Source organism: Vicugna pacos, chromosome 13, assembly GCF_048564905.1.
Source record: "Vicugna pacos chromosome 13, VicPac4, whole genome shotgun sequence".
Taxonomy (NCBI): Eukaryota; Metazoa; Chordata; class Mammalia; order Artiodactyla; family Camelidae; genus Vicugna; species Vicugna pacos.
In genome coordinates, this window is record NC_132999.1 from 28,694,802 (window position 1) to 28,708,045 (window position 13,244).

The window sequence follows — 13,244 nt, forward strand, 5'->3', positions numbered from 1 at the left end:
TGGCTCCCCAGGGTACAGGTGGTGGGGTTGGAGGGGGAGCAGACCTGAACAGGGTGCCTACTCCTCAGAGGTGGAGCCAGGACAGCCCTAGGATAGCTCCCCATTAAAAGAGATGCTGAGGCACCTGCCCTTCGAGTCATGCCCAGGCTGACACCTCCTTTATGTGCCTGAGCCAAGGGCTGGACAGCCCAGGGTGTGTTGGGTGGGTTAGTGTGGATATCAGGCTGGAGGAAGAAGATGGGTAGTGAGGTGAAGGGTTAAGGAGTGAGAAGGAGAAACGGGACATGGTGGGGCGTGGGAGCCCACCACGGCTAGTAGGACATCCACACACACCCTCTTCCAACTCTGCAGAGGGACAGCAGGCCAGGGAGTTGCCACCCCAGGCAGAATGCCTCTCTGCTACTTACCCGCTCTGTGATCTTAAATGCTAGCTGCAGTGACGATGTTGAGCACTTACTGTGAAATCCTTGCAACCACCTCCCCTACCCATGGTTGGTAGAACTCACCCAGCTTTACAGATGAGGAGACTGAGGCTCAAAGAGCTGAAGGGACTCATCTCAGATCACTCAGAAGTGGAACAGACTAGACACAGAGCTGGTCGTCCCACGCCAGGGTCCACGTCTGCAACTACTGTGCTGGCTTCCCCCAGGCCTCAGCTCCCGACAGCAGGGGAGGAATATTTGCCCTGAGGGCGTGGAGAGGATGCTGGGTCACACTAGTGACAGTACCAGGCCTAGCAGAGTGAGCACACAGGAGCTGAACCCATGAGCGTCCCTGCCCTCTTCTCTCTGCCTCTATTAGCCCATCTGTGTGGTTGGTGAAGTTGGGGGACCTCAAGGCCTTGGCATGTCTGGGATGCTGGCCCTGATGGGGGCGTTGCTCTGCTGGGAGTGCCTACAGCATCCTCATCCCAGACCTGTCCTGATGGGACAGCACCCCTTCTCCACCTGCTGCTATCTCTGGTTCTACCGAGAGGGACGGTTCTTCCATCATGATGCCCTGGACAGCTGCTTGTTATACCCTAGACTGAGACTCAGCTCGGGGAAGTTCCCGTGGGGTGGGGGCGGGCAGGACAAGCAGGGCCAACATACACAGGCACAGCATGGGCGCAGGGCACTTGCACAGGTATGGGGTACCTCAGTGAACATTGGAGGGAGATGTGTACACCCCTAGGCCCCAGCACCCCTATTCTCACCACCATTGCATCACAGTTCTAGCCTACCCTTTGTTCCATGAATGAGATACCAGCCCTGCTCTCAAGAAGACATGAAGAGAGGGCAATGGATGTGCAGCGAAAACCTTCTCGCTGCAAGCTCAGGGTGTGACTGAGCAGCTGAGGGGGTTAGGAAAGGCTTCTCAGAGGAGGTGGTGCTTGAGCACCACGAGTAGATGTCTGCTTAGTGAGCGAAGGAAGGAAAGGCGTCCCTTCGAGGGAACAGCCCCAGCAAGCAGGCCTGGGGGCATGAAAGGTCCTTACGTGTTTAGGGCTGATCACTCCCACACGGCATAACGTGTTGGGTGTATGCAGACAGGAGAGGCGTCGGGCCGTGTTGGAAGACCGTGAACACCAAGCTGCAGATCCTGGACTTCTGAAAAATGTCTGAATTACATTGTCAGTGAGTTGGAAGGGAAAGTGTCCCAGGAGGGGCACAGCCCAAAGGCTGGGGGTGGGAACAACTGTGCTGAGACGGAGGGTTGGCTAGACAGGCGCACAGACCCTGGTGGGAAGGAGATGATAGACGGACCCCTGGAGTCCGGCAGACCGCCCCCCAAAGTCAGGAACATCACGCAGCACGCGAGGAGTTATTGCCTCCCGCCTCAGATGTCCACCCTTGCGGCTCGGCCAGAGAGGAACAAAGGGATTGGCTGGGGGCCCAGGGGCAGCCTGCTCTTCAGCCGCTGCTCCGCCTCACTTTAGTGAACTTGGCACAAAGCCATGCAGGAGGGAGAAGTGGTGGGGGTTGCCGCTTGTGGCCTATTTACTCCCTAAACAGGATTTCCTTCTGGTTTTGATGCACAGAAAAGGCACAACATCTGGAAATAGGAAGCGGAACAGTTTCTAAAATCCAGCTGTGGGCAGCTTGCCTTGGACCAGTCCCAGCAGAGCACAGCCCGCAGTTGTGGCCAGGCCTTTAAGGGAGAGGTGCAGAGGGAGCCTGCCCCCGACCGGCATTGTCTCTGGGTCATCACGTCTGCCCTGGCCTGGGGGATGGAACCCATGGCTCAGGAGAGGGAGCCCGGTCTCCTCTGATCTCTTCTTCCTCAAGGGTCACCTCCGCCTGCTCACCTGCCCTGGAAGGCAGCGGGCATGGCAGTCACCCGGGCTTTGGTGCTAGATGTGGTCTGCATCCTGTTCCAGCCCTGTGGTCACCCCAGGAAGCGTCTGTCTCTGAGGTGGGGACAGTGAGGCCACGCATTTCATGGTTGTTGTGTGGTGAAACACGCAGCAGCACGCCAGGACGGACGGAGCAGGTGGGGCCGGTGTCAGTTCCTCCTCCCGCCCGTGACGAGCACCGTGGGAATGGTGGCCAGACAGAGGGGAGAAACAGGAAGGAGTAGCCAGTCACACTGGGACCAGGGAATGCTCTGCCTGCCAGCATTCAGGCTGGGCTCTAGAGGCTGAAGGGGGATTGAGTGGACTGTACGAGGTAGGACATTCCTTGCTGAGTGCCTTGTGTGAACAAAGGCTTGAAACTGCCTTGCAGACCCTTGCTGTTGCAGATCTCTGGTGGGGAGTCAAGAGGGGCTGGAAGGTGTGGAGGGCTGGGTGTTTGAAAGCCAGGCCCGCAGGGCTTTAGGCGGGAACAGTGCGGTCCCATTCCTACATCAGCGCCTCCTCAGGTAGCTGTGTAGAGAAGGGAGGGGGGAGTTTGAACTTAGAGGATTCTGGGGAGAGAGGGCAGAGCTGGTCAGAGGCTGCCAGGATCAGGGGCATCAGTCACATGTCTACGCTGTACCCTCCACATGCCCACTGTGCAGATAAACAGCCAAATGATAAATCAAAGACACTGAGTTTACAAATGTGGTCATTGCTCTGACAGCAGTCAGCATCAATACTTGTATTCCAGGTGGGCAGAGCCCTTTGACAGTCAGTGTCCTATGCCTTGGGGGCCTTCATATCAGCCCTGAGTGGTGACCACACAGTCTCAAGTTTCTAGGCAAGGATATAAGGCACAGAGAAGTCAAGGGCACTGCACAAACGTCACTGGGACAGAGCCTAACTCAGATCCAGGTCTTGGGCTCCAAGTCCAGGGCTGTCTGCACTGGATGTGTCCCTGCATCTTGTGCACTCAGAGCTGTGCTGCCGTTAGGGCAGCATGTCGTTTTCAGATGCCACTGGGGGGCAGATCTATCCAGATCCAGAGATGAAAAGACCACTTTTTTTTTCAGCCCTAGGGGCGATTGCTAAGTCAAGAGTGCATTTGTTCTGGACACATCAGGCCTTCCCAGATGGAGTCTGGGTCCTGAGCACTTCATGGGGAGCTGAACTGGGGACACCTGGAGGCCTTGGGCAGGACCTGGGGGGAGGGGGCAGAGGATGCTGGGGCCCACTTCCAGGCTGTGTGGTGGGCCTTCCAGGGGCTGCAGAGCACCCCTCACCGGCCTCTCCTGCAGTTTGAAGGCTGCAGCAAGGCCTTCTCGCGACTGGAGAACCTCAAGATCCACCTGCGGAGCCACACGGGCGAGAAGCCGTACCTGTGTCAGCACCCAGGCTGTCAGAAGGCCTTCAGCAATTCCAGCGACCGCGCCAAGCACCAGCGCACCCACCTGGACACGGTAGGGCCCAGGGCGGAGGCTGAGGTGAGGGTGGGGGGTGGAGGACGTGCACACTACCCCCACCTGTCTAATGCAGGGTGGCAGCCGGCCCCGCACAGAAACCCTGACTTCATCCTCAAGCCCTGTTGACATTTTGGACAGGATGATTGTGGGGAGAGGAAAGTACTGTCATTATAGGATGTCTAGTAGTATCCCTGGCCTCTAGCCACTAGATAGGAGCCATGTCCCACTTGCCAGTTATGACAACCAGAAAGGTCTTTCGACATGGCCAGGAATCCTGGGGAGGAGGTATTAAACTCTCCCCTAGTTGAAAACTACTGTTTTAGCCCAGGGATGCTGGCCCTGGCACAACCCCACTGAGAGGGTGGGCTCGCCATCGTGCATCCTCTCCCCGGGCCTGTCAGTCACCCCAGAGCAGGTCCTCCCTGCTCATTCCACCCACCCACTCCGTGGAGAAAGGTGACGGTGGGTGAGCAGTTGAGGTGAGCAGGGCCCGACTTCTGGCCTCTGGAATAGTGTGACCTGGGCCCCAGATACCTATGTGTCCACCTTCTTTCCCTTGTTTGTGTCAGACAGTGTGATAACCCACAACTCTGTCACAGTGTCAGTACAAGGGTCCTCTCTTGTGCATGCAGACCTCAGCAATTAACAGAGCGCTTCCTACAACATCGTCTCCCACAATCTCATACTGACCCTGCCAGTCAGGGGCTCACTAGCCCATTTGACAGGTGAGGAAAGCAGGGTCCTGGGAGGTTCACCGCCCACTCAGCTGGAAAACCCGGCAGAGCTGACTCAGAGCTGGGCCTCACACAAGTGTCACAGCGCCTATGTGAGGAGATGCACTCAGCCTGGGAGGACCCCAACCTGCATGTGCAACAGGAGATTCGTCTGTAGCCAGATCCTCATGTGGGCCCCCAGCCTGTGTCTCTGCTCTTTGTGCTAATGTTTGGGGAACTCTGCGGCGGGCATGCTGAAAGACCTGAGTTTCTGTCCAGTCCAGTCTGTCTAGTACACAGACATACAGATGAGGAAACAGGAGGGCCACAAAACAACAGAGGTCAGAGCTGGAGGCCCTCTGGGGTTTCATAGATGCGAAAACCAACACCCAAAAAAGATGAGGGAGGGGGACAGCAGAAATAACAGGGAATTCATGTTTTGGGGCCAGGCCAGGCCCTGGGCAGAAGGTTCTACACATCTCCACTCTCCCCTAATATCATACACACCTTCCCCCAGTTTAATCCTGGTGACAAACCACAAGGTGGGAGCCTATCCCTGTTGGGCAAACACAGAAACAGACTCAGAGAGATGAAGTCATTTACTGTCACACAGCCGGGAAGTGGTGGGGCTGGGACAGAAACCCAGTCTGCGCGAGTCCGAGTCCAAATCCAGTGCCCTTGCAGGTGTGTCAGCCACCTAGGGAAGTGAAGAGCTGAGGGGACAGAGTAGGAGGGAAGAGCCCTGCCCCCACCCTGAGCCTGCCGCCTGTCCCCATCCCTTCCTTCTCAGGCTTCACTGCCACGGGGTCGGGCACATGAAATGAGGAGGCATGCTAACAAATCCCCCTGACTTCTTACCTCCTCATGTGCCTAGCCCTCGGGGCCCTTGGCACCGGGTCCTGGTGCTGGGGGGGGACGATTTGTGCCCCAGCACCCTGGTTACATCTCCCAGAGGCCACTAGGCAGCCACGACAGCACCAGGCCTCTCCGCACCCTCCCCGAGGCCTTGGGGGATGTCCCACCAGGCATCTCGGGGTCACCTACTCTGACTTACCCCCTTCCTTGCTTTTTATTGCATTTCCTGGACCCAGCCCCAGAGCAACAGGCCTCTGGCCCCCACTTGGTGTGTGAACAGAACTCTGAGGGCTGGGTCAGGTCAGGCCCAGAATGAGCCCATAGGGTTATCTCAGGCCTGCATCTCCTCAGAAGGTCCGGGTGAAGCCTGGGAGGTGCAGCCGCCAAGACCAGGCCTGGCTCGCACCAGCCCCACGGAAACACCACAGGCGGCCCCGCATGGCTAGGCTGCTTTCCCAGCACCCAGAGCTCAGGCCCACCGGGTCAGCGCCATACAGGCTGGGCCTTGTTTTGCAGAGGGGACCCAGTCGTGTCCTCAGCTCCCCTCTGGCACCAGAGAACGTGGGATTCTCTCCATGGGCACGAAAGTGGTGGGACAGACTGGAGAGAACCAGCCTGGGTTCCAGCCCAGCCCTTCACCTGGTCCCGAGGTCCAAGGAGCACCACCCAGCCCTCTCTGGGCCTCAGTTTCCTCAGACACTTACCTCGCAAGAGAGGAAAGGGGGCATCAGCTGAAGCGATGGACGGGGTGGGGGCCCAACACAGGGTCTTCACAGCAAACTCGAGTCCCTCCTTTCCTGGCCTGTGACCACTGACCAAATGCTGACCAGATCCTGTCGTGTCCCACGCTCTCCATGTGGGGTTCGAGTCCTGACAGCCACAGACTGCCCTGGCCTCAGCTTCCTTATAGGGATGGTGGGAGGTGATAATCTCTCCGTTGCCCACTTCACTGGAAGGTTCAGGGCTGCAGAAGACTGGGGGAACCCTCACAGAGTGGCAAATACACTCTTCCTCACTGTGAGATCTTGGGCAAAGCATCAGCCTCAATTTCCTCATCTGCAAAGTGGGGATGCTTCTCACCAGACGAGCGTGAGACTGAAAGCAGATCATGCGTGGCAGGTGCTGAGCACAGTGCCTGAACGTCAGGAGGGCTTGGAGGTGAAGAGCTGTTCTTGAGCACGGACCTGGAGGGCTCTGTGAGGCACTCCATCCTCACAGCACGGCCATGAGTGTCCGGCTATTAACGAGGCTTTGGAGCTGGTGCAGTGACTCTAGGCCTGAGGCTTGGCTGCTGCTTGGGACAGCCACAGGGTTTCCTGAGGGCTCATGGGGGAGCCTGGCCGGGGGAATGTTCTGCACACGTCAGGCCCTGGAAAAACAAACACAGAGATGAGCTTTATGCCCTCTTTCCAGGCAAGTGCGCCTGCACACATGGAATTCTGTTTGTTTGCTTTTTGACAAAAGCATGCGGATTTGTATCAGCGTCCCCAAGGGACAGGGACTGGGACAGGGCAGGGCAGGGCCCATGAGAGAGAAGAAGTGTGTGTGTGTGTTGGTGGGGGTCAGGTGCATGAGAGAGGGGTCCTATGTGTGTGTGTGTGTCTGTGTCTCCGTGTGGTTGTGTGGGGGCAGGTCTGAGGCCTGCCTTCCCCCCTCCCACCCACACTTCCCTTTCAGCAAGGCCAGCCTCTCACTGCTCTGTCTCTCTTTTTGCTCTCCTCCGTTTCTTTAACCTGACAGCTCTCCGAGGCAGCACCAAGGTATGGCCATCTCTTTTTTCTTCCCATCTGCCCTCTACGAGGTCCAGCAGGGCTGACTCACCTTGAGGTTTGGGATCAGTTCTAGTGGGCATATCTGACAGGGACACAGGCGTCACCTCCAAACATCCCTCTGCCACATCCCCTGCAGTCGCTGGAGGCCAGAGGGCCCTGAGAAATCAGAACCACTAGATGTATTCCAAAAGGGAGCCTCAGGGGTTTCAAGCCCCAGTAGCAGCTGGAGTCCCCAAGCCAGGTCTTGTGGAGGCATCTACGGGGTGCTCAGAATTCAGTTAGAGCCACAGAGCCCCTGACCTGGGCCAGTCCCTGGGACCTGAGATGAATCAGAGGGACCCTCCCCTGAGAAAAACTCACCACTCAACAGACCCAGCAGCGCAGGCGGACAGCGCTGCCAGAGGGAAGACCCGAGGAGCAGTTGGAGAGGAGGTGATGAGGGCTGGGCGGGTGGCGCAGGGGCAGGAGGAGGGCTGAGGACTCGGGCAGGGCCCAAGTCACAAAGGGCCTTCAGCACCCAGAGACTCTCTGTATCTGAGGGCACCAGGGAGTCTGTATCTTAGAAGGTACGAGCATGGCCAGGCCTGGGGAAAAGGCCCTCTGGCTATGAGTGTGAGGGGAGATTGGAAGTACAGAGAGCAGGGTGTGGCCCGGGCAGGAACCAGGGGAGGCGGTGGGCAAGGATATGTTCTAGGTAAGTGACTGGGGGTCCCGAGGGGAAAGACACAAAAAGCACAGACGCCCAGCCTCCCTGGGGCTGTGTCTGACATCCAGTTCCCCTCTGGCCTCCCGTGATTGTCAACTTGAGGACCTGAGATTCTTGTGGCCTGGGGACCAGTCTGGGGACTTTGGACCCACTGCAAGATTTGGTCAGTTGCTCCCAGCCTGGGTCCCTGCCCTACTCCAGCTCGTCCCCATGTTTGTGCCCCCCTCACCCCATGCTGTCTCCCTCTCTTCCCCTCTGCCCCTCCTCCTCTCCAAGGCAGCCACCTCACTTTACTCTTGATCCATTTGTTGCTTCTCTGCAGCTGGGGGCCACAAAGGGTGTACTTTTCTTAGGGCCAGTGTCACAGCTGGGAGAATCCTTCAAACTCAGTTGGCCCCACTTTGCAGAGGAGAAAAGTGAGACTGGCAGGGGTGGGGGGCTGTGATTTATCTGAGGTCCCAGCATGAGGATAGAATAGAGACACAAACCCCCTCCTTCACTACCAGGCACCTTCCCCTCATCCGTGGGCAGGCCCGGCTGGGTCAGACCCCTCCTGGTCAGGGACGGGAAGGGAGACAGGGCAGGAGCCTGCAGCCGGCCTTCGTCCAGCCGTTCTCCACACTGCAGGCCACACAGTGGGAGCTTGGGCCTGGCAGGTGGCCCCTCGCTCACCCCACCTCTGCCCTCTGACGTTACAGAAGCCTTACGCCTGCCAGATCCCTGGCTGCTCCAAGCGCTACACAGACCCCAGCTCCCTCCGCAAGCACGTGAAGGCCCATTCAGCCAAAGAGCAGCAGGTGCGTAAGAAGGTAAGAGGCTCTGTTCCAGCCCCATCTCGGCAGACGCCCCCTGGCCCCCCGGCCTCCCATCCAACATCAAGACAGGTACAAGCCACACCTCTTGCGTGCATTCAGCCTTCCACACCTGAGGATGCCACTGTCTCTCCTCCTGCATCTGCCTCCCACCAGCACCTGAGTGTCAAGATGGTCCCCAGTGGGTGGTTCGACTTATGATGGTTCAGCTTTACAATGGTGTGAAAGCAAAACAAATTCAGCAAAATCCATACTTTGAATTTTTAATGTTGATCATTTTCCAGGCTCTCGATGTGCAGTAGGCCCTCCCTGGTGATGCTGGGTAGGGGCAGAGTCAGCTGCACGACCACAAAACATCCCCAAGGGTGAACAACTGATACACTAACAGCCATTCTGTTCCCAGACAGCTGTCCTGTCCCTCACCTGCACTACGGTATAAAGTACATTACGTGAGCTAGCCAACACTTCATTATGAAACAGGCTTTGCGTGAGATGATCTTGCCCAGCTGTAGGCTCAGAGAAGTATTCTGAGCGCATTTAAGGTAGAAGAGGCGAAGCTACTGTTCGGATAATTGGGTACGATATGGCAAAGACTGCAGTAGAAATATGCAGAGAATAGTCTGGGCAGAGGGAAGGCGCTCAGCCTGCCAGGACGGGAATGAGAAGGTGGTGGGAAAAATGACATGCGGCTGGGCGGTGGGGGCACTGCAGGCCCACCGCGGCGAGCCCCATGGCCTTGGGCACATGTCTTGACTCCTTTGTTCATGTTCCTCTGTGAGGTGGGGCAATAGAGGACTTGCTTTAAAGGGTTGTTGTCATGAGGATTAAATGAGTAAATGCATGTCAAGGGATTAGAACAGTCCTCGGCGCAAAGTAAAAGTGTAGATTGGAAGTGGGTGCGTGTTGTCCTTAAGTCTTGCAGAAGGAGTAAGTGTTGGGCAGGTGAAGACAGTGCCCCAGAAAGTGACTGAAGCTTGAAACACTGTGTGAGGACCAGTGGACACTCTGCCTGTCTCGGGGCTGAGCAGCGAGGCACAGAGTGGAGGGCGGGGTGACAGGACAGCTGAACCCCTGTTGAGTCTGGGCTGTTCTGACGTCAGGGGGTGCCATCATCAAGGGGTTGTAAACAGAGGAGGGACGTGTTACCCGGAATGATAGCTCTAGGGGCTGTGTGGTGAATGAATTGAGGTGGTTGGAAGAAAATTCAAGGCAGAGGGGCCACTGCTTGGGAGCAGGAGAGATAGTGGGGCCCCCACTTGGGGTAGGTGGCGGGAGAGGGACTGGGTTTAATGACTGCTTGGCTGGGTAGGGGTACTGGCAGAAGGAACACTAGTGTCAGACTTTGGGGGTCAGGATGGATGGTGGTCCTCTTCAGCAGGACAGAGAATCTAAAAAAGAAGCAGTTTTGCAGGGGAAGCAGCAGATACTGTCTTAGACAGGGGGGTGTGAGCCGCTGAGGGACCCAGCACAGCAGGAGGGATGGGACTGCAACTGAGGGCAGAACCTACCTGTTGGGTTTAACCCACATCTCCCGAGGGCCACTGGGGCCATGGGAGCAGGGGTGCCTGAGTCAGGGAGGTTGGAGGAGGAAGAGAAACACCAGGGGCCCATCTGGGGACATCAGTATGACAGAGGAGGACAGAGAGGAAAAGCTCATTAATTTGTTCAGCAAGATTTGTGGAGCACCTACTGTTTTCCAAGCACTATTCTAAGAAGTGTGGACACAGCGGGAATGAAGCAGACAAAGGCCTAGAGGCTGGGGAAAGCAGACTGCTGTGGTCCAGGGGGTGAGGATATGCAGAGATGGGGAGCGAGAGGCAGACAGGTCTCAGTGCGAAAGATAGTGGGGAGGGGACAGCCTAGCTCGAGACTCTGGTCTTTATCGTGTAGGCAGTGGGAGCCGCTGGTGGCAGTGGGAGCCGCTGGAGGCAGTGGAGCAGAGAGGGAACATGATCAGAGGGCGTGCTGTAAGCTCACCAGGGAACACACCACATCCCTGTTCACCCTGAGAAGGAAGTGCTTCACAGACTGTGTCTCATCTAGTCCTCACTGTAACCCTAGGAATGGGGAATGGGGCAGTTTTCACCCCATTTTAGAGATGTGGAAACTGAGGCTCGTAGAGTTAACAAAGGGTGGGAGTGACATAGAGCCAGAGTCCTATCCTGACCCATCTTCTTCCAGGGCCTGAGCTCCCTCCACTGCTCTCAGGTTGAGGGGCCTGGGCAGTGACAGGGAATGGCCCAGGCTCCACGCCAGGGAGCCTTCTGTCCCAAGCAGATTGGTGCCCAAGGACCAGAATCCTGCCCTGGTTTTCCCAGGCCCCTTGCTTGGCTCGCACCGAGCCCCAGGGACCTGGGGCCGCAGATCTGCAAACTTCCCAACAATGAGCATCCATTAAGAGCCATCGGGGATGATGTATCTTTCTGGGTAAAGCGACCCTTGTATTATGACAGCTCCTTGGCAGCCCTGCTGCGTTTCAGAGAGAATTAGAAATGCTTTTCTTCCTTAATTCTCCTCTCCTGCTGCTCCTAATCCGATCGACATTGCGGTCTGCAAGAACATGCCTTGGCCCTCTTTTGCCAGAAACTTAATTTACATGGAAAACAGCTGCTGGGTCAGGGAGCCGAGAGCCCATCGGGAGGCTGGGCAGGCCTTCCCCAAGCCGGGGTGTTGGCTCTGATAGCCTGGGAGGGTGGAAAAACCCTCGGGGCTGACTCCCAGCTGCTGTGTGATATGGGACAAGGCTCTTGCCTTCTCTGGGTCAGTTTTGTCCCGGATAAAATGAAGGTTTGGATAAGTCAATCTTTAGTACTCTGATAGTCAGGCTTTGGGATTTCCCTGGGAGAAGGGGCCCTTCCCATCCAGGTGCATGATCCCCACAGTGCCCGAGGGGTCCGATCAGCCCCTCCCTATGCCAGTCTGGCCCCATCTGGAGATGTGAAGATGTTCTGAGGTGTCGCACTCAAGTCTGTCCTTAGAAACAGTTGAGGGTGATTGACCAAAGACTTGCCAGCCCCAGCTTGGTTTTAGCCAACAACCTCAAGGCCAAGTATTGACCCAGCAAGCCCGCTGTCATGTGACTTTAGGGGACTCGGCCAGAGGAGTGAGCCAGCCCTTGACACAGCACCTTCATCAAGCATCCATGCCCCTCCTCTTATCACTCCTCAATAGCAGTCTGGTGTGAGAGCTGGTTAGTGTTGCTCATTACAGGCAGGTGAAGGGAGGGCCAGAGAGGTCCTTTGTCCAGTGTCACACAGGAAGTAAGAAGAAGTGGAGTGGGATTTGAACCCAGGTCTTCTGTCCCCAGCCCTGGACTATTTCTGCTGCACCTTGTGCAAGGAAGGAAGTAAGATGTTGGTGGGAAGGGAGGAAGGAAAGACACTCATGGCGGGCTTGCTGTATCTTACTCCCACGGCGTCAGTCACCCCATGGTAGCCCCGAGAATGTTGCTCACAGACCTCCAGCCAATGGGAGGCCCCAGCTGCTGCACTGTGCTGCCCCCTCAGCATCTGTGCTGGGGCCGTGCCTCCTGTGGGCACTCCCAGCCAGTGACCCAGCAGCAGGCCTGGCAGGGATGTGAGGCAAGACCCCTTCCTGGGAGACTCGGGAACCCCCCTCCCCCGACTCCCAGTGGACTTTGGCTCGCTGGAGACTCCTTGGTCCCTAGACTCTCAGTCTGGGAAGCTTCCATCAAACTCGTACCCCACCTCCTTCCCTCGGTCTGACAGCTCTCCCTGTCTCTCGTAGCCACACTCTCCCTATTAAAATCCCAGCCTGTTCAATCTCACATCTGCTGCTCAGCCATGTACCCAGTTAGCTCCATTTTACAGATGAGGAAATTGAGGTGCAGAGAGGCGAGAGGTCGTGCCCTGGGGCCACTGTCCTTCTTGCCCCGTCCCTTCAGGTGGGGGTCACCCGTGGACAGGTGGTCTTGTGCTAATACCCTCTCTCCCTCTGCTCGCTCCCCAGCTGCACACGGGCCCCGACGCCGAGGCCGACGTCCTGACCGAGTGTCTGGCCCTGCAGCAGCTCCATGCGTCCACACAGCTGGCTGCCAGTGATGGGAAGGGTGGCCGTGCCCTGGGCCAGGAGCTGCTCCCAGGTATGCACGCGGGGGACAGGGCCAGGCGCCCAGCCCAGAAGGGTGCCTTCTTGTACCCAGCCCTGTGGGAGGACAGCCATGCTCTGTGGGCACCGGGGACCATGTGGGCACCACTTCCTGGAAGTAACCCCCCCCCCACTTGGGGCTTTATTGCCTCTGCAGCTCATCTGACCAGGTGTACATTCCTCCACACTCTTCTGTGGCTCCCCATTGCCATGAAATGAAGCCCCAGCTCCTCTCAGCCTGGTCTCCCAGACCTCGTCGCAGGGCCTAAGCTCTCCTCCCAGGCCTCCTGCCCCAACCTTGGCACATTGGATGCAGTTCTCTGAAAACCCCATGTTCCCTCTTGTCTCCAAGCCACTGTACACACCTTGCCGGCCTCCCCTCCCCTCTCCTCCCCTTCACTAAGACAGCTCCTACACTATGACCTATGTCAGGGTTCAAGTCTGGAACTTAACTTAAAGTCCCATGTACTCCCCACCATGACTCCTTGCTTCAGTGGAG

The 13,244-nt window shown here is 57.2% G+C and overlaps 1 protein-coding gene across 6 annotated transcripts in view; it reads left to right on the forward strand.

Annotated features, from left to right (window-relative positions):
* The window catches only part of GLIS1 (GLIS family zinc finger 1), a 211,519-nt gene that overhangs the window by 185,032 nt on the left and 13,243 nt on the right, over positions 1-13,244 (forward strand). For 4 of the 6 annotated variants that reach the window (XM_072974421.1, XM_072974420.1, XM_072974423.1 and 1 more), the window contains exons 5-7: positions 3,580-3,777; positions 8,525-8,635; positions 12,608-12,740. In XM_072974421.1, the coding sequence (XP_072830522.1) occupies positions 3,580-3,777; positions 8,525-8,635; positions 12,608-12,740 (442 nt within the window). The remainder of the gene's footprint in view (positions 1-3,579; positions 3,778-8,524; positions 8,636-12,607; positions 12,741-13,244) is intronic. The other 2 variants (XM_006200506.4, XM_031684280.2) reach the window with 2 other exon arrangements.